At 46.1% G+C, this 20,693-nt stretch overlaps 1 protein-coding gene across 3 annotated transcripts in view; it reads right to left on the bottom strand.

Annotated features, from left to right (window-relative positions):
- PIGG (phosphatidylinositol glycan anchor biosynthesis class G (EMM blood group)) overlaps positions 1-15,066 on the bottom strand; it is a 137,984-nt gene extending 122,918 nt beyond the window's left edge. For 2 of the 3 annotated variants that reach the window (XM_068233895.1, XM_068233896.1), the window contains exon 1: positions 14,816-15,066. In XM_068233895.1, the coding sequence (XP_068089996.1) occupies positions 14,816-14,972 (157 nt within the window). In that variant the 5' untranslated portion in view covers positions 14,973-15,066. The remainder of the gene's footprint in view (positions 1-14,815) is intronic. The other variant, XM_068233897.1, reaches the window with a different exon arrangement.
- Between the last annotated feature and the right edge of the window lie 5,627 nt (positions 15,067-20,693).

The raw sequence follows: 20,693 nt of genomic DNA, 5'->3' as shown, positions 1-20,693 counted from the left end.
ACTTGGAATTCGCTGCTGTGGCACCGTGCGGCCTAGTCGCTAGGGCTTCCTCCAATGGCTCACTAGTACCCGACTTGCACGGGGGGAGAGGGCTGCCTTGTGTAATAAAAACCGGCTCGCGGTGAAATGGAAGGACAAGAGGGACGTTTACCTTCTGTCCACCATTCACAAAGACATGACAGTCCAAATTCAACGAGCAACTGAGGTTGTTGAAAAACCCTTCGCCATCCACGAATATAACCTTAACATGGGTGGGGTGGACTTCAACGACCAGATGTTGGCTCCCTTTTTGGTTTCCCGCAGAACCAGACGCTGGTATAAAAAAAAAAAAAAAAAAAAAAAAAAAAAAGTGTTTGTATTTGACTCAGTTGGCAATGTACAACAGTTTTTTCTCTACAGTAATGCTGGGTACACACTGAGATTTTCTGGCCAATTTACTGTCAGATCGATTATTTCCAACATGTTCGATTTGCTTTCCGATCGATTTCCGAGCATTTTCCGATCGATTTCCATTCAATTTAATAGGAAGTAGATCAGAAAATGCTCGGAAATCGTTCGGAAAGCAAATCGAACATGTTGGAAATAATCGATCTGACAGTAAATCGCCAAGAAAATCTCATAGTGTGTACCCAGCATAAGGCTGGGAGAACTAAAGGATCCTTCCTTAAATTTCAGGAAGAGATAGTTTCGGAACTCCTGTATCCAGGAGGAGTCGTGGCCCAACCCCAAAATGTAGTTAGCCGGCTACATGAAAGACACTACCCGTATGTCTTTCCAGGTACCCCATCTCACCGTTCCCCAAGAAAACGTTGCTGTGTCTGCAGCAGGGCTGGAATAAGGTGTGACACCACTTTTTATTGTCCCTACTGTCCTGACCAGCCTGCCCTATGCTTAGGGGAGTGTTTCGAGAACTACCATGAGCAGGTACGCTATTAGAGTAGGGAACGCGAGACACAGAGTAGGCACACAAAGGTCTCTCAAGGCTCTTTCACACTGACGCGATGCGTTGCGGCAAATTGCCTAGCGAAAGTCCCACTTTGCGGTCCCCCCTTACGCCGGAAGTGTGTGACTTAACGCTAGTGCATACCTACGCTACTGCGCGGCTCCTGCGGCAATTTGCGTCGGCCCGATGGCAATGCAAAGATTACTTGGCCGAATGCCAGACAGGGAATACTATGTACTAACGCAGTATTCCCTGAAGGTCTGTTTGTGGCGATGCGGCGCGGGGGGCACGACCCACCGGATACGCCAATATGCAGTGTGAAACCACACATCAGCTTTGGAGAGACCCAAATACACAGGGCTGCCAGAAACCTCTCCTTCCTCTTGGGACAAAGTGCATAGTGTACTTCGCCATATCGCTGTGCAATTTGCGCTTTCCACACTGTCCCATGGGGAAGGAGAAGTTTGTCCCCGGAAGGCAAGTTTAAAAAAAAAAAAAAAAAAAAAAAAAAAAAAACACAGGTAAGCAAAAAAGTTTAAAGTTCCAAATGTTATTGTTTGGTTAAAAAGGTTTAATAAAGTTTTTATGAAAGTTCATGTTAGTGAATTTCTTGCATTGCTGCTTGCTTGGTTTTTATTTTTGTATGTTTTTTTTTTCCTCTCTCTTTTTCCATCCTTTACCCTTCCAGGTGGACCGAGCGAACGACTGATCGACCAACCAGCTGCAGCACTGATAGTGCATCCTGACAGAAGCATTGCGCGTCTGTCAGATTACATACAAGTCGGTGCATGCAGCGCTGCAGGACGAGATTTCTCCTCCGCAGTAAGATACGTTTGCCAAGGCATATGAGCTGAGGGGCGGTGTTGGAGTTTCTATGCTTTGGCAAGCACTTGGTATCAAACCTGGCAAAGGTTTTTTCATCCACATCGATCAATGTGAATGTATTAATCGTGTTTGCTTGCCAGGGCATAGGAGCAAAGTGGCTTTGGAAGATTTTTTAAGCGGTGCTCCTATGTCCTGGCAAACGCCATACATCCCCCCCCCCCACACACACACACACACACACACACACTTTTTTCACATATTTCGGCAGATATTTTTTCATCCATATTGATTGATGCGAATGCTAGAATCTTTGCCGTTCATTTTTTCCTTTTATGGAGAAAAAAGTGCATCACCCGTATGCCCAATATATGGAGTATAGCAGAAAATCCTAATACTGGCCATACATGTAATGATTGTGAAGATGCTAAAATGCCAGGACAGACCCCACAAGTGACCTTATTTTGGAAAGAAGACACCCCAAGGTATTCGCTGAGGGGCATGGTGAGTTCATAGAAGATTTTATTTTTTGTCACAAGTTAGCAGAAATTGATTTTTTTTTCTCACAAAGTGTCATTTTCCGCTAACTTGTGTCAAAAAATAAAATTTTATATGAACTCACTATGCCCCTCATGGAATACCTTGGGGTCTCTTCTTTCCAAAATGGGGTCATTTCTGGGGTGTTTTTACTGTCCTGGCATTGTTTGGGGGGCCTAAACTGTGAGCACCCCTGTAAAGCCTAAAGGTGCTCATTGGACTTTGGGCAAGTTTGCGCAGCTAGCCTGCAAAAAAGTGTCACATATGTGGTATTGCTATTCTCAGGAGTAGTAGTATAATGTGTTTTGGGGTGTCTTTCCACACATAGCCATGCTGAGTGGGAGAAATAGCTCTGTAAATGACAATTTGGTGTAAAAAAATTGAAAAAAAATTGTCATTTACAGAGATTTCTCTGTGTGAAAATACACCCCAAAACACATTGTACTACTTCTCCTGAGTACAGGGACACCACACGTGTGACACTTTTTTTGCAACCTAGCTGTGCAAAGGGGCCCAAAGTCCAATGAGTACCTTTAGGATTTTGCAGGTCAATTTTAATTATTTGGTTTCCAGATTACTCCTTACGGTTTAGGGCCCCTAAAATGCCAAGGCAGTATAGAAACTCCACAAGTGACCCCATTTTGGAAAGAAGTCACCCCAAGGTATTCTGTGAGGGGTATGGTGAGTTCATAGAAGATTTTATTTTTTGTCACAAGTTAGTGGAAAATTACACTTTGTGAGAAAAAAAACTAAAAAAAAAAATCCATTTCCACCAACTTGTGACAAAAACTAAAATCTTCTATGAACTCACCATACCCCTCACGAAATACCTTGGGGTGTCTTCTTTCCAAAATGCGGTCACTTGTGGGGATCCTATACTTCCCTGGCATTTTAGAGGCCCTACACCGTGAGCAGTAGTCTGGAAAACAAATGAGTAAAATTGACCTGTGAAATCCTAAAGGTACTCTGACTGTGGGCCCCTTTGCACAGCTAGGCTGCAAAAAAAAAAAAAGTGTCACACGTGGTATTGTCGTATTCAGGAGAAGTAGTATAATGTGTTTTGGGGTGTCTTCACACATACCCATGCTGGGTGGGAGAAATATCTCTGTAAATGACAACTTTTTCCATTTTTTTTTTTTGCACTAAATTGTCCATTTACAGAGATATTTCTCCCACCCAGCATGGGTATGTGTGAAAAGACACCCCAAAACACATTATACTTCTCATGAGTACCGCGATACCACATGTGTGACACTTTTTTTGCTGCCTAGCTGCACAAAGGGGCCCAAAGTCCAATGAGCAACTTTAGGCTTTACGGGGTACTCACAATTTAGCCCCCGCCCCCCCCCCCTTCAAAATGCCAAGGCAGTATAAGTATGACCCAATTTTGGAAAGTAAACACCCCAAGGTATTCACTGAGGGGCATGGTGAGTCCGTGGCAGATTTTATTTTTTTTGTCACAAGTTAGCAGAAATGGATACACTTTTTTTTTTTTTTTAATTGTCACAAAGTGTCATTTTCTGCTAACTTGAGACAAAAAAATAAAATCTGTTATGAACTCACCATGCCCCTGTAACGATTGTGGAATTCCCTCCGTGATCAGCGCACAAGGCGTGCACTGACACTGCGGAAATCCTCCACAAGCGTGTAATTTGCGGAAACCCAGCGAAAGGTGCGATGCACCTGTAGAGGGAAATTCCTGTCGACTGGTGGAGCTGTGGAGTGCAGAGGAACAGCTCCTCTGCCCTGCCACAGACGCCAGACAGGAATTGTACGAAGGGAAGAAACGCAGGGCAAGATAGCCCTGAAAGAGAGAGATCAAAGCGACAGAGGGTATGTGTGTCCACCAAACTAGTCGCCACCCTGCGACGATGAACACACAACCAGGAAGACAAAGCGAGAAGGCAATCGCCGGAGATGGCGATTGCTAACAGCGACACAAGACCGAATAAGCACAGATGAGGAATGTATGTATGTCCACCAATCTAGCCGCCAACCTGCGACGGCGGACACACAACAGAAGAAACCAAGTGAGAACGCAATCGCAAGAGAAGCGATTGCGGTAAAAAATGAATGAGCACAGGGACCGATTGTATGTGTGTGCACAAAACTAGTCGGCAACCCGCGACGGTGCATACACAACAGCAGATATGAAGTAGGAACGCAATCGCGAGAGAGGCGATTGCCAGAGGTAACAAGGCTACAGCAAGGCAGAGCACGAGAGTAGCAAAGGCACAGCAAATCATACAATGAGGAGATACGGAAAATAACAAACGCTAGCTAAACGCGAACACCACACTCATTCGCAACAGTGCACGCGTTTATGCGTGATAAGCACAACAGAGACAAGCACGCCTAACTAACCACTGACAGACAAACATGAAACAGAGGATGCGAGCGCTTGCTTAACGGTTACCTCACCGAGCCTTCAGCAAGCGTTCGTAGCAGACAAGACAGACACACGAAAACATGAACAAGCGAGAGATAGGATCCACAGCACTAGCGAAAGAGGCTAGTGCGATCCAGGAAAACAGAACAGAAGGATCCACAGCACTAGCGCAAGGCGAGTGCGATCCAGGCAGACAGAACAGAAGGATCCACAGCACTAGCGCAAGAGGCTAGTGCGATCCAAGTACAGCAAGAGAGTAGCAGACCAGAAGGATCCACAGCACTAGCGCAAGAGGCTAGTGCGATCCAGGAAGACAGATCAGAAGGGGCTACCAGTAACAACCGCTGTTCCGGTTAGCACCCAGACCACAGAACGATTTCCTGTCGACCACCGCTGGGACCGGACAATCGCAACAGACAAACAAAACAGATATGCAATCCTAACTGCACTAGGGAAACTGCCTAGTGCAGTTCCAGGAATTACTCTAAGCTAATCTTCAACAAAGAGCAAGGCTGACATTCCAGGCGAGTGTTAAACAGGAACTAACCCTTATGACCAGCAAAGGACTCTGGGAAACATAGCTCTTTATACTGCCAGTCATCAAAGGAGGCAGGTAAGGGATTTGCATAACGAGTGTATGCAAATTTCTCAGCAGCAGAACAGACCAGAAACTTGTAATGGAAAAACAGGTCTCTCTTGCAGAGACCTGCAGCCCACAGACTAGAGGAATGGTCAAACAGCTGTCTGCCAGTGCATCCAGCTGAGCGGATCATTACAGCCCCTCAGCAAATACCTTGGGGTGTCTTCTTTCCAAAATGAGGTCATTTGGGGGGGTATTTATACTATTCTGGCATTCTAGCACCTCAAGAAACATGAAAGGTGCTCAGAAAAGTCAGAGCCGCTTCAAACTGCGCAAATTCACTTTTTTGTACCATAGTTTGTAAACTTTTACCCAAACCAATACACGCTTATTGGATTTTTATTTTTTTTTATCAAAGACATGTAGCACAATAAATTTGGACAAAAACTTGTATAGAAATGTTACTTTATTTGAAAAATGTTACCAGAGAAAGTCAAAAATATTTTTTTTGACAAAATTCATGTCTTTTTTGATGAATACAATAAAAACTAAAAATCGCAGCAGCATTAAAATAGCACCAAAAGAAAGCTGTGTTAAGTGAGAAGAAAAGGAGGTAAAATTTATTTGGGTGGTAAGTTGTATGACCGAGCAATAAACAGTTATAACTGCAGTGGTCTGAATTGTAAAAAATGGCCTGGTCTTTAGTGGGGGGTTTAGCACTGCAGTCCTCAAGTGGTCAAAAAACAAAAAAAACGCTTGTAGTGTGAACAAGTCCTAAGGCCTGTGACCCACTGGCAGAGCTTTTCTAATGGCTGAGACACACAGCAGAGCTTTTTGATCTGTCAGTATGTATTTGCAGTTTTCAAACAGACACTGAAGCAAAAAAATTTTTTTAAAAAAAATGATGATACAATAAATTGGTTGTGTAGTACAGATAATTACTAAAACATTAGTAGCAAAGAAAATACGCTCATTTTTATTTTCAGATATAGGCCTCAATTCACTAAGATCATGCTGGAGATAATAAGGCAAGAGAAAACTTACCTCACACAGTGAGAGAGTTATCTTATCTCTTCATTCCTTACATTACCTCCTCTGTAGTTATTTTCACACGCAGTTAATTAACAGCCTGTCGAACTCTGGAGTTATTTTAAGGATTGGAGAGTTAACTTAAAGAGACACTGAAGCGGAAAAAAAATGATGATATTATGATTTGTATGTGTGGCACAGCTAAGAAATAAAACATTAAGATCAGATACATCAGTGTAATTGTTTCCAGTACAGGAAGAGTTGAGGAACTCCAGTTGTTACCTCTATGCAAAAAAGCTATTAAGCTCTCCGACTAAGTTAGTCGTGGAGAGGGCTGTTATCTGACTTTTATTATCTCAACTGTTCCTGGACTATTTACTTTTCCTCTGCCAGAGGAGATGTCATTACTTCACAGACTGCTCTGAAAGACTCATTTTGAATGCAGAGTGTTGTGTAATGTGCACATATTATAGAATGATGCAATGTTAGAAAAAACACTATATACCTGAAGATAAAAGTATGAGAATATTTTCTTTGCTGCTAATCTTCTAGTAATTATTCATAGTACACAACCAATTCATCATATTTTTTTTTCGCTTCAGTGTCTCTTTAAAGACAGAAGAGTTAACTTTAAGCTTGCCTGAGGTAAAATGTTTCCTGAATACTACATGCCTTATCACCATGGTAACAACTCTAGAAGAGTTATTAAAGACAGGAGATAAGCTTAGTGAATTGAGGCCATAGTGTTTTTTATAAGATTGCATCATCCTCTAATATTTGCAGTTTACACACTACTCAGCATTCTAAATGATTTTACAGAGCAGGCCAGTGAACTTTTGAACTGTCCTCTGGAGAGAAAAATAAAATACAGTGAGGCCTAGTGCACACCGAGCGGTTTTTGGAGCGATCCGCCGGCCGCATCCGCCTGGAAAAACGCTTGGCTAATGTATTGCAATGGGATGGTGCACACCGGCGGTTTGAGGTTTTTGCCAAGCCGCAAACGCGCCTCCTGCTGCGCATTTGCGCTTCTCGAAAGCGTTTCGTCCTTAATGTAAAGTATAGGAAAAACGCAAACCGCTCTGAAAAACGCTACTTCAGAGCAGTTTGCCAGGCGTTTTTGTTACAGAAGCTGTTCAGTAACAGCTTTTACTGTAACAATATGTGTAATCTGCTACCCAAAAACGCACCCAAAACCGCTAGGTGTGTTTAGAAAACGTCTCTAAACATACCTAGAATCGCTCTGAAATCAGCTTCAAAAACCTCTAGCGTTTTGTGGATCTGCTAGCGGTTTTGGTGTGCACTGGGCCTGACTGACAGTTGAGATAACAAGCTACAGAAGACAGAGCTCTCTGCGGCTTTGAAAGAGGTGGAGCTCAAGGGCTCTTTTGCATAGATAACTGGAGTTTCTTAACTCTTCCTGTACTGGAAACAATATTAGACTTATGTCTCTTCTCCTAATGTTTTATTTCTTAGCTGTACTACACATACAAATCACTACATCATAATTTTTTTTTTCGCTTCAGTGTCTCTTTAAAAACATACTCCCATAGACTTGCATTAAAATCATGGTAAAACTGCTGCAGCAATTTTGTTTTAATTTTAATGCGAGTCAAAGGGAATGTGTTTTTAAACAAAACACAAACGCAGCGCTGACAGAACAAAAAGCTCTCTGCAGTGTGTCTCAGCTCATGCTTGTGCTAATTTAGTACTATCAGTTTTTTTTTTCTAAAAATCACATCCCTTAAAGAGACACTGAAGCGAGAATAATTCTCGCTTCAGAGCTCATGCTAAAACGCCGCTATCCTGCGGCTAAACGGGGGTCCCTTCACCCCCAAACCAAATTGGTAGTTGATTTTGCTGCTCCTAGAGGCAGGGCTAACGGCTGCAGCCCTGCCTCTAGTCGCGTCTATCAGCGGCGCATCGCCGCCTCTCCCACGCCCCTCTCAGCGAAGGAAGACTGAGAGGGGCGGGGGAGAGGCGGAGATGCGCTCTGACAGACGCGCGTGGGGCAGGGCTGCGGCGGTCAGCCCTGCCTCAATCCGGAAGAGATCCCCGGCTGCACAGAGGGGATTTCGGGGGGTAAGGGACCCCCGTTTAGCCGCGCGATAGCGGCATTTTAGCAGGGGCACACAGGCCCCTGCTAACTATGAGCTCTGAAGCGAGATTTATTCTCGCTTCAGAGTCTCTTTAAGTGGTATCCCACACATAGAATTACATTAGCAGAGCTTTTCAAATCACAAGCGCTTTAGAAAAGCGCTACTAGTGGGTCCCAGGCCTAACTGTTTGATCCACCTAAATGAAAACTGGGGAAAAAAAATGTGCAGTTGTGCAAAGCAACTAATAAGAATGTTGGTTTGATCAACAGCTGATACCTAACTCAGTGTTTTCCCCAAGCCCTATTAGCCAGGTGCTCCACCCCCCTAGTTCTGGTAAGCGCCGGCTGTCATTGGCTCTCTTCCACACTCCCCTCATCAGAACCAGCCCAGCAATGCTGCAAACCTGAATTATGTCATTCAGACAGTATCCTCTAGGGGGCAGCAGCATTGTACACTGGTACAGCAGACAATCTTCATCACACTTTCTGCTGCTTGCTGACACACTACAAGAGAGCTGCTAGCATGTGCCTCTCTTTACTATTTACTGCAGTCCTAGCTGGCCCCGACTCCTCCACATGCTGCTGCAGTGCCGGGGGAAGCTTTTCCTATGTTTGAGAAAAGCCTACTGTGCAATGTGTGTACAACATGTTTATGTGTGTAGTGTGGTTGTGTGTGTTTCTGTGTGTGTATGCTTGTGATAACCGAGGTCGGAAGGATAGCCAACCTCAATTATCACAAGCCCACACACAGTGCAGCTCCCTTGCATGCAGTGTATCAAATGTGGAACTATAGCGGCAAGTAAAGCGGGCGGAATTGACGGGCAGAGGGGAGGAAGAACAGCTACTTCCTCCCCATCCATATCCGACATTCTGCTCAGTCGAAGATTACGACTGAGCAGAATGGGGGCTGCAGGGGACGCTGGAGGGGGTGCTGTGACACAGTCACAGCACCAATAATAAAACAGTATTAACCTCTTGAGGACCGCAGTGTAAAACCCCCCTAAAGCCAGTCAATCATGGCAATTGGCTGTCATAGGCTTCTGCCTATTTATTTATTGTATTTATAAAGCGCCAACATATTACGCAGCGCTGAACATTAATTTAGGTTACAGACAATATTTAGGGGTGACATACAGCAATATGACAATACAGGAATACAAGATAACCAGATCATACAGCACAGTATGAGTACCAGGTAATGCTTAGTCAGTCACTGGATGGAGCATGGAGATTAGGCAAGTTAGGTTCACTCAGATGCATAGCATGGGTTCACAGTAATGGAGGTGCATGATCAGGTAGGACACAAAAGGAGGAGGACCCTGCCCAAAGGCTTACAATCTAGAGGGAGAGGTAAGGACATGAACGGTAGGGGACCAGAGTTCAGCTGTGGGTTTAGAGCACTTGTGAGGGGTAGTAGGCCAGAGTGAAAAGGTGAGTTTTGAGGGCTTTCTTGAAGATGTTGAAGGAGGGGGCTGCCCTAATGGGTGGAGGTAGGGAGTTCCATAGTGTTGGAGCAGCTCTTGAGAAGTCCTGGAGGCGTGCATGGGACTGGGTGATGCGGGGGGGCGGTTAGGCGAAGTTCATTGGAAGAGCGGAGTGAGCGGCTAGGTGTGTGCCTATGAGAGCCGATCGCTCTCTAGTGTCCCAGGGGGACAGCCGTGTCACACGGCTGTCCCCAGTACAGCGCTGCTGCAGATCGCCGCGCTGTACAAGGTAATTAGACGGCGAGCGCCGCTTGGAGACTGAAGGCGGAGCCTCGCTCTGCCTACCAACAGGAGATGTCACCCATCAGCGTGACGCAGTCGGCAAGCAGTTAAAAGGATATGGGGGGGAAACAGGTAAGGAGTACTTTAAAAGATTTAATAGAAAAGTGGGAATCCAAAAAGTTAAAAATGTATCACTTCTTTGGACAACTGCAATTTCTGGACACTGGACACCAGCGTGGAGATACAGCCTCATGTATGAAATTACCATTTTAATAATGTTTTATTTTGGATATGATTCTCATTTTTCTTCTACAACACAGGACATCCACAAAGATGAAGTTCATTTCCAACTGTAAAAGTGACGAGCACCCTGCAAGAAATGTGTGGATCACTACAGAAGGCGATACCACATATTTATAAAGGAGCAAGGTGCACGAGACAAGCAAACAGAAAGCATCTTCCTCTGGAACGGTCCCCCTATCTCCATGACCGATCGACCTGCCTGTACATAGTGGTAAAGTAAATTTGTATGTATGCATTTTGCAGCTTTTAGTGGAGTACCTATTCCTGTTTTAGTGGAATTTCTGATCAGGCTGAGAAGAATAACTGAAATATTTACTGTTTTTTTTTTTTTTTTTTTTTTTTTTTAATAATAAGGGATGCCTATATCTATAATTTCCATAGGTTGCTACATAATCAAATACACCTCTACCCCCCCCCCACACACACACACACACACACACACCACACACACAAGACTAGCCTAAGTCATGAAAGACAATTGATGACTAGTATTATTTACAGCATGCTAACTGCTCAAATACTGCATGTTTTACCACACTTTCCGCACGTTTTATTGTGTGTTCAGAAATGCAGAAAAATCTTTCCGAATTGCCTAAAAACCTGAAAAATACCACATGAGGTATTTTACAGACGAAGAAAGATTTACCCTTAGCCACCAGAATTGCTATGCCAAGACAATTACCAAGACATACTAAATAGTTATGCCAAGAACTTTTTTTTTTATTTTTTTTTGAAAGGTTGGCTTCAGTAGTGTCCTGAGTCACAACCCTGAGACAAGCATGTGGCTGATCCAGTCAGACTTCAATTAGAGCATGTGATCTGCATGTTTGTACAGGATCTATGGTTAAAGTATTAGAGACACAGGATCACAGGTCAGGCCGGCAACTTGCATTGTTTAAAAACAAAATAAATATGGCAATCTCCATATCACTCTCACCTCGGATTCCCTTTAATATTGCTATTTGTACAACTAGAGCATTTTTTTTAATTAAAGGAGAGGGGGCTTCAAGAAGATCCGAGATGAAAAACTAACTATAACAAGTAACACAGCATATCTATCTGCAAGCAGCTTCAAAAGAATATGATTATTTCTTCCTGTGATACAATGAGGGCAGCCATGTTCTGTTTGTCACAGGCTGCTATCAGCTATCAGGAGATGCTACCAGCTTGCCTCTGTGTAAATCTAGTCCCCGCTCCTCCTCCCTCCTCCCCTCTGCCTCTGAAATCAATGGCTAGTAACACCTCCCCCTCCTCCTGCCAGACTGAGCTCCTATAAGCCCTTGCTTCTGTCTGAAAATGCCAAGGCACTGTGAAAAATGTGGGCGAGGCTAGTTTAGTTTATAGGGAATTAGAGTATTAAAACAAAACAAAAAAAGTATTTGGCTTGAGGAAAGCCCTATAAACTATATGAAAGGAACACAATTATTCAATGAGTAAAAGTTTATCTCGGATCCACTTTCAGACAATGGCTATCATTAATGAAAGTGTTGTCGGTAACAAAAGTTTGTGTGGGAAAACCCCACTGTCGGTATTTTACGCTTCTGGGTGGTCCTTCATAAAAATGTTGCCTGTTACGGTACAAGTGCAGAGTTTTCTGGAACAGGCTGTCGGTAGGCATGCGGAAACAGGAGAAGCTGGCCGAGTCCCTCCATGCGGTGTTCTCTCTGCTGCTGCTTGGGAGGTCTGTCCCATTCACTTACATGTATTCCGCATGCTTATCGCTACATCCAGGGGAGCGGTAATCCCCGTCCGCATACCGCTTGCGTAACTCTTTATGAATTTACATTTTGTTACATTTCCGCATAGAATCACTGCACAATGCGGTAATTTATCACTCTGCTCGGGAAAGTCAGTTTCACATGCGGAAACAGCCTTTATGAATACACATTTTGCCCAGTGGTCGGTAAAGTCGGTTGCTTTTAGCATTTCCGCATGCAGGAACGCTTTATGAATGATAGCCAATGTGGTGCTGGGCAGGTCCACTGCACTGTTGCTAAGTTCATGTATATTTGGCTCCACCCATTACCACACCCACTTTCCCCACTACATGACCACCCCCATTTTGACACTGACCTGGTGTCCAAGAATGCACCAGATCTCTCAGGATCTTAGCAATGCCCCTGGAATGGTAATTTAGTGACAACTGTTATAATTATAAAGTCACCATGACACTGATCAGGGCTTTATAGGTTCTCAAATGGCATTCACCTGTTTCTTTCACACACCGTTAGCTACTACATGAGTGGCTGCAACGAGCCTTATTGAAGCACACAGCTTGCTACTCCTGTAAAGTTAGGCCTGAGACACACTGTGAGCGCTGTCTGAAATCTTCTCTGACCATCAGCGCTGTCTGAGCATTTAAAAAAAAACAAAAAAAGCTCCCACTGACATGCAATAAAATCACTGTGACGATTTTGAAGCAAGTCAATAGGAGCATTTTAAAAAAAAAACGCTCAGACAGAATTGATGGTCAGGAAAGCACTCTCAATGGGCTCTATTCATAAACCATTACCGCAAGTTTTCCGCTCAAAACAGCGGGTTTTCTCGTCCATTTAGCAAAGTGGGCATTCATAAAAGCTGTTCCCGCATGAAAATCTACAATCCCCCAGCAGAGCGAGAAATTTCCGCCTTCTCCAGTGTTTTTCTAGATTAATCTAGAAAAAAGTAACAAAATGGCCATTCATAAAGATTAGAGGAAGCGGTATGTTGACGGGAAATATCGCTTCCTCTGATTTTGCGGATTACATACAAGTGAATGGGACAGACCTCCCAGAGAGAGCAGTGCACGGAGGGACTCTGCCAGCTGAAGTGTTTCCGCATGCCTTCCGACAGCTTACCGCCAGCTTTCAGCGGGAGATCTCCGCTCTTGCATCGCAGCTTTCAAGATTTTTTTGAATGACCACCCAGAAGTGTAAAATACCGCTGCGGTATTTTACCTCCAGGAGTTTTTTCGCCACATCTTTTTTATGAATAGAGCCCAATGTGTTTTAGACCTGAATGGTATTTGAAAGAGCTAAGGGCCCATTCACACTTGAGCAATTAGAGGGTGATTCCCGCTAATCGCTAAAGCACTTTTTAAAACGCTAGTGCTTTGTTACCCAATGGCAGTGTTCTCACTGCCACAATTGGTGCCGATTGCGGGCGTTTTGCGATTAGCGCCAATCACAAACATGTAACCTGCAGCATTTTTGGGGCGATTCTGGAGTGATTGCGGTTCAGTGCTATTAGCGCTGACCGCAATCACGTAAGTGTCCAGTGATTTTTACCACGCTAATCGCAGTAAAATCACTCATGCTAAGTGCTAGCGGTTTTGCGATTTTTAGTGTGAATGGGCCCTTATTCATGTAGGCGACTGTGGGTCGTTTTCCACCAGCCACAGCACCCGTTGGTTAAGCCCTGCCCATTAAAGTGAATGGCAGTGCTTGTTCAGTACTATTTCCAGTCCAGTAGTTTGCGCAAATGCCGCATTCCAATTTTTCCTGTCATTTCAGCCAATCCTGGCCTGGAAGCAGCATGTAGCTTCCAGGGTCACTTACCCACCGCATCTCCGTGTCGCAGAAAGCTGACAAAAGCCATCAAATGCTTTTGTTCACACATGCAACTGTGACACCGCAGCAGTGGCGTAGCTAAGGAGCTGTGGATCCCGAAGCAAGTTTTACATTGGGCCCCCCACCCCGTACTATCTACATAACAACTGATATGGCGCACCAAAATGTATTACTATTCAAATTATCTATAGAAGGGATTACTTCAGCGTTGAACAGTGCTGGGGGGGGGGGTTCGGGCGCAACTGACCTAAGTAATGTAGAATGTAATCTCCCTCCGCCTGCAAAATCCCAGCGGCGTTAATTACTATTCCCCCTCCAGGCCGCCATGGGTAGTAAGGAAAGATGTAACTCTGCTGCCAGCGATCGCTGGCGAGGGAGATTACATTTTACATTACTTAGCTCAGTTTTATTGCCATCTAGTGGTTGCGCCCGGCTAACAGAAAAGAACCTGGGTTATTGTAAGCACAGCGCTAATAGAGAGCTAATACTGCAGTTGAGGTAGGGCCCTTTGGGCCCCCGATGCGGTTGCAACCCCTATTGCTGCGCCCCTGCGCCGCACGGAACACCTAAAGTCTTGCTACCTACCTATATATTTTCTACTACCATCGCAAATTAACCCCGGCAGTCTCCCGTGTGAATCAGCTGTTAATCCAGATTTGGAGTAATGCAGCATGGAGATCAAAGCACTAATCGTGGGAGAAAAAAAAATCTATATACGGCGCTATAAAAGTGACGATATTTTCAAAAGTGAAGAACAGAATTGTGTTGATTTGTTTTCAGATGCTATAGTTAGAAACCAGCCTCTCTGGTTTCATTCGTTCCACTTGGGGAAACAGTGCACACTGACATGTCTGCTGCTTTACCTGCTGCAGGCGGCGGCTCGGCGGGCACGTCGGCGACGCTACTTCTCCTGGACTGAGAGCGCACCGGTACCGGGAAAAACCCGCGCAGAAACAGTGCCAGGCCCAGCACTTGCACAAGCAGGCAGCAGCATGCCAACGCCGAAGAACCGATCTTCATGGCTCTCCTGTCACTAATCCTCAGGAAACAGCTGAATGAAAGCTAGCCACGGCGGCTACATTTCCTGGTTGCACTTCCTGATTACGGAGGCATTGCAGGGACAAACTTATTCATATAGAAAGCGCCGTTCTCAAAGATTTACTCCTACAGCGAATGTTTCTGCGATCAGGCGTTGCCTGTACCGTCTCCGCTGGCCAACCATCCATCTACATTCTGGAAGTTCATTCTTGTAACGAAGGACCTTCTTCTGCAGTCGCAGCACAGTAGACACGTATCTGGCTGGGTTTGGAGGAGGTGACTGGAATAGACAGTGGCGGGAAACTGTTAGACACCGAACCCTGTCCTCTCCACATTACTGCTCCTTTGTTTGCTGGCATTTCTCTATACATATCTGTGAGGTACGTACTCATTGCTCTCAACTGTCCCTCTTTCGGAGGGACAGTCCCTCTTTGGGAACTCAATCCCTCTGTCTTCCTTACTTTTCCTTCAGGATTCCTGTAGAGATCTGTGTGGTTTAATTGGTCTCTATTCATAAAGCATACAGGTGTAGTGAAAAATTTTGCTACCCATCATATTTTGCAACTTGCCATAGAGGACAGTGTATGACTGTGTAGGCATGCTGTAAAGCTCAAAACAGCTGACTTTACCAACCACTTAGCAAAGTGTCCATTCATAAAAGCGGTTTCCACATGATAAGCTGACATTCCTGAGCAGGGGGGGGGGGGGGGGTTCGGGGAATTATCGCCTTATGCAGTGATTATCACAACACGTCACTACATGTCAATTCATAAAGATTAAAGTAAGTGGAATGGGAACGGAGAATACCTACTGTTTAGAAGAGGAGATAAGCCAGAGATAACAGGCAGGCTTATGGAGCCAGACCTCACAGGCAGCAGCTGTGAGAGTAGAACAAAAGAAAAGGCATCCCAGACTACCCAGGCTGCGGTTTTTAACCCCTTGGGATCGTTGTTTTCAGATAAATTTCACATCAGAAAGCTTGCATGTGTAGCAATTCTTGAAGTTCTTCTAAGCTGCAGCAATTAAATAGATTGTTTAGAAAGACTAATACACAGATTCAGAGCAAGGAGAGGCAGTTAAAAAAAAAAAAAAAGCACATCTAAATAGTGTTGTCCGGATCATGAACGATTCGGATCTTTGATCCGGATCTTTTTTTGTGAGTCGGTTCATCACAAGGAGTGATTCGGTTCACAGTGAAGAACTGCAGCTTCTGCTGAGCTGCTAAGAGTCAGTGACTCAGTAGTGAGAGAAGCAACTCCTCCCAGCTCACTGAGGGTGAGGGATCAGGTTACAGCAGCATAAACAGTAGAGGCAGCTCTTTGGTTACAAAGTTAATAACTCCTGCTCTCACATGCCCACTATCACTGCTGGCCAGGCCACGTGTCCTCACACAGCTATATTAAATGTTTCTGCTCATCAAAAACCGTTAACTATTAGTCAAAGATGACATAATTGAACACAAAATGCAGTTTCAGGCCCGGTTCACATTAGCGGTGGCCGTCCGGAATCGCCGTGCCGGAGCCGGACCGCTTGCAGAACGGACGGAACGGACGCACGGCAATAGCAATGAAAGCCTATGCGTCCGTTCACATGCGTCCGTTCTGCCGGACCGGAGCCGGATCCGGACTCCGTTCCAACATGCGCTATTTTTTGGTCCGGCTCCTCCGGCAGCCGTATCCGGAGCGGAGCCGGACTGCACCATCCGGCCAATACAAAGCAATGAGAGCCGGAGAGCGCACAACACACTGGCTACAAAAACCGGACGTTCTACCCCACTTCCTATGCATTTTGGATGGGGACCACATGGGCCCAGCGTTCAAAGAGTGGGGCAGCAGCGATTTCATGCTGGAGCTCGTTTTGGCAGCAACATGTCTGATGTCTGATAACGAGGAGGCGAACAACAGGAAGGAGAGAATTCCCAGGTTTACGAGTAAAAAATGCCTGGATCCATGGTCCCAACTGCAGTCTCTGTATCCACGGATGGTCTCCACACGTCCACCTGTCTCCAGCAATGACCCCAGACCCTTCTGCTGACCTCCCAGACCCCAGGTATTTACAGGATGGTATCTCCTTAAGAAACCGGATCCGGACCGCAACTGTGTTCACACCGCACGGAAACCGGATGCAAACGGACCGGATCCGGATAGGAACCGTACGGATCAGGTCCGGTCCGGCTCCGGTGCGGTCCGGACATCCGGTGCGGTTTTGACAAAACCGCAAGTGTGAACAGGGCCTAAAAGGGAAGGTTCAGGGACCGTTGGAAAAAAAATAAAAATCCGCATCCACTTACCTGGGGCTTCCTCCAGCCCGTGGCAGGCAGGAGGTGCCCTCGGCGCCGCTCCCGGTGGCCGACCTGGCCAGGCCGGCGGCCAGGTCGGGCTTCTTCTGCGTTCCAAAATGCGCCTCACGGCGGCGCGCTGACGTCATCGGACGTCCTCCGGGCTGTACTGCGCAGGCTCAGTAGTTCTGAGCCTGCGCAGTACAGCCCGGAGGACGTCCGATGACGTCAGCGCGCCGCCGTGAGGCGCATTTTGGAACGCAGAAGAAGCCCGACCTGGCCGCCGGCCTGGCCAGGTCGGCCACCGGGAGCGGCGCCGAGGGCACCTCCTGCCTGCCACGGGCTGGAGGAAGCCCCAGGTAAGTGGATGCGGATTTTTATTTTTTTTCAACGGTCCCTGAACCTTCCCTTTAAATGATGGTTTTTATTAGTTAGTGAGAAAAAAACCTACATGGCCCTGTGTGAAAAAGTGATTGCCCCCCTTGTTAAAAAATAACTGAACTGTGGTTTATCACACCTGAGTTCAATTTCTGTAGTCACCCCCAGGCCTGATTACTGCCACACTTGTTTCAATCAAGAAATCACTTAAATAGGAGCTATCTGACACAGAGACGTAGACCAAAAGCACCTCAAAAGCTAGACATCATGCCAAGATCCAAAGAAATTCAGGAACAAATAAGAACAAAAGTACTGTAATTGAGATCTATCAGTCTGGTAAAGGTTATAAAGCCATTTCTAAAGCTTTGGGACTCCAGAGAATCACAGTGAGAGCCATTATCCACAAATGGCAAACACATGGAACAGTGATGAACCTTCCCAGGAGTGGCTGGCCGACCAAAATTACCCCAAGAGCGCAGAGAAAACTCATCCGAGAGGCCACAAAAGACCCCAGGACAACATCTAAAGAACTGCAGGCCTCACTTGCCTCAATTAAGGTCAGTGTTCACAACTCCACCATAAGAAAGAGACTGGGCAAAAACGGCCTGCATGGCAGATATCCAAGGCGCAAACCACTTTTAAGCAAAAAGAACATTAAAGGGAAGGTTCAGGGAGGGGATTAAAAAAATAAAAATAAATTTCCACTTACCTGGGGCTTCCTCCAGCCCGTGGCAGGCAGGAGGTGCCCTCGCCGCCGCTCCGCAGGCTCCCGGTGGTCTCCGGTGCCCGACCCGACCTGGCCAGGCCGGCTGCCAGGTCGGGCTCTTCTGCGCTCCATTTCCTGGGACTTCTGCGTCCCACGCCGGCGCGCTGACGTCATCGGACGTCCGCCGGGCTGTACTGCGCATGCGCAGTAGTTCTGCGCATGCGCAGTACAGCCCGGCGGACGTCCGATGACGTCAGCGCGCCGGCGTGGGACGCAGAAGTCCCAGGAAATGGATCGCAGAAAAGCCCGACCTGGCAGCCGGCCTGGCCAGGTCTGGTCGGGCACCGGAGACCACCGGGAGCCTGCGGAGCGGTGGCGAGGGCACCTCCTGCCTGCCACGGGCTGGAGGAAGCCCCAGGTAAGTGGAAATTTATTTTTATTTTTTTAATCCCCTCCCTGAACCTTCCCTTTAAGGCTCGTCTCAATTTTGCTAAAAAAACATCTCAATGATTGCCAAGACTTGTGGGAAAATACTTTGTGGACCGCCGAGAAAAAAGTTGAACTTTTTGGAAGGTGCGTGTCCTGTTAAATCTGTCATAGAAGTAACACAACATTTCAGCAAAAGAACATCATACCAACAGTAAAATTTGGTGGTGGTAGTGTGATGGTCTGGGGTTGTTTTGCTGCTTCAGGACCTGGAAGGCTTGCTGTGATAGCTGGAACCATGAATTCTACTGTCTACCAAAAAATCCTGAAGGAGAATGTCCGGCCATCTGTTCGTCAACTCAAGCTGAAGCGATCTTGGGTGCTGCAGCAGGACAATGACCCAACACACACCAGCAAATCCACCTCTGAATGGCTGAAGAAAAACAAAATGAAGACTTTGGAGTGGCCTAGTCAAAGTCCTGACCTGAATCCTATTGAGATGTTGTGGCATGACCTTAAAATGGCAGTTCATGCTAGAAAACCCTCAAATAAAGCTGAATTACAACAATTCTGCAAAGATGGGTGGACCAAAATTCCTCCAGAGCGCTGTAAAAGACTTGTTGCAAGTTATCGCAAACGCTTGATTGCAGTTATTGCTGCTAAGGGTGGTCCAACCAGTTATTAGGTTCAGGGGGCAATTTCTTTTTCACACAGGGCCATGTAGGTTTTGAGTTTTTTTTCTCACTAAATAACAAAGACCATCATTTAAAACTGCATTTTGTGTTCAATCATGTTATCTTTAACTAATGGTTAACGGTTTTTGATGAGCAGAAACATTTAAGTGTGACAAACATGCAAAAGAATAAGAAATCAGGAAGGGGGCAAATAGTTTTTTATATACGCACGCACGCACGCACACACACACACACACACACACACACCCCGCGCTTGAACCTCCTGCACGACGCACGTCTTCCCGTCCCCGACCAGAACCAGCTTGAACAGAAAGTCATACACATCGTCCGACTCCAGCGGGGGCTGCATGCCGGGAGCACACCACGTGACGTGTGCCAACACTGCGGAACTACAGCAGCAGCTTTACAGAATACCCAGCATGCTCAGGGAGAATCAGATGGGCAGGCCATAAAATGTTAACTCTTGACTGTTAACTTAAAGGGAAGATCAGCGCAGACTATAAAAAAACAAACTGCACTTACCTGGGGCTTCTTCCAGCTCCTGGTAGTCGATCAGTGCCCTCGCCGCAGCTCCTCTCCCTCTCTGTGTCCAGCGATGAAGAAGCCTACCTCGCCAGGTCGGCTTCTGTTCGCTCCACGGCGGGGGTCACGTGGTGTAGGGACGTCATCGGGTCTCTACTGCGCAGGCGCATAACTACTGTGCTTGCGCAGTAGAGACCTGATGACGTCACTTACACCACGTGACCCGCGCCGTGGAGTGCACCGAAAACAGACCTGGCGAGGTCGGCTTCTTCATCGCTGGACGCTGGGAGGGAGAGGAGCTGCGGCGAGGGCACCGATCGACTACCAGGAACTGGAAGAAGCCCCAGGTAAGTGCAGTTTGTTTTTTATAGTCTGCGCTGATCTTCCCTTTAACTCTGAAGGGAATAAGGCCCCTTGCTTGCTAAACCTCTCTCTTTAGGTGGGGAAAGGTTATGTTATCATCCTGCAGGAGTCTACATATGTCTTAAAACAGAACTAAAAGTAAAATCTATCACCAGGGCTGTGGAGTCGGTCCAAAAATCCTCCGACTCCTCAGTTTAGGATTCCACCGACTCCTCGACTCCGACTCCTCTAATTTGCATATTACAATTTTGTTGATTAAAAGTATGTAACATGAAATTCGTCTCTTAACTGCCAACACTTAGGAATTTTACAAGACAACTGAAGTGAGAAGGATA

The sequence above is a fragment of the Hyperolius riggenbachi genome, chromosome 1 (assembly GCF_040937935.1).
Source record: "Hyperolius riggenbachi isolate aHypRig1 chromosome 1, aHypRig1.pri, whole genome shotgun sequence".
In the NCBI taxonomy this organism is placed as follows: domain Eukaryota; kingdom Metazoa; phylum Chordata; class Amphibia; order Anura; family Hyperoliidae; genus Hyperolius; species Hyperolius riggenbachi.
The sequence above is the reverse complement of the archived record's forward strand: the minus strand, read 5'-3'. Positions and strand labels throughout refer to the sequence as shown.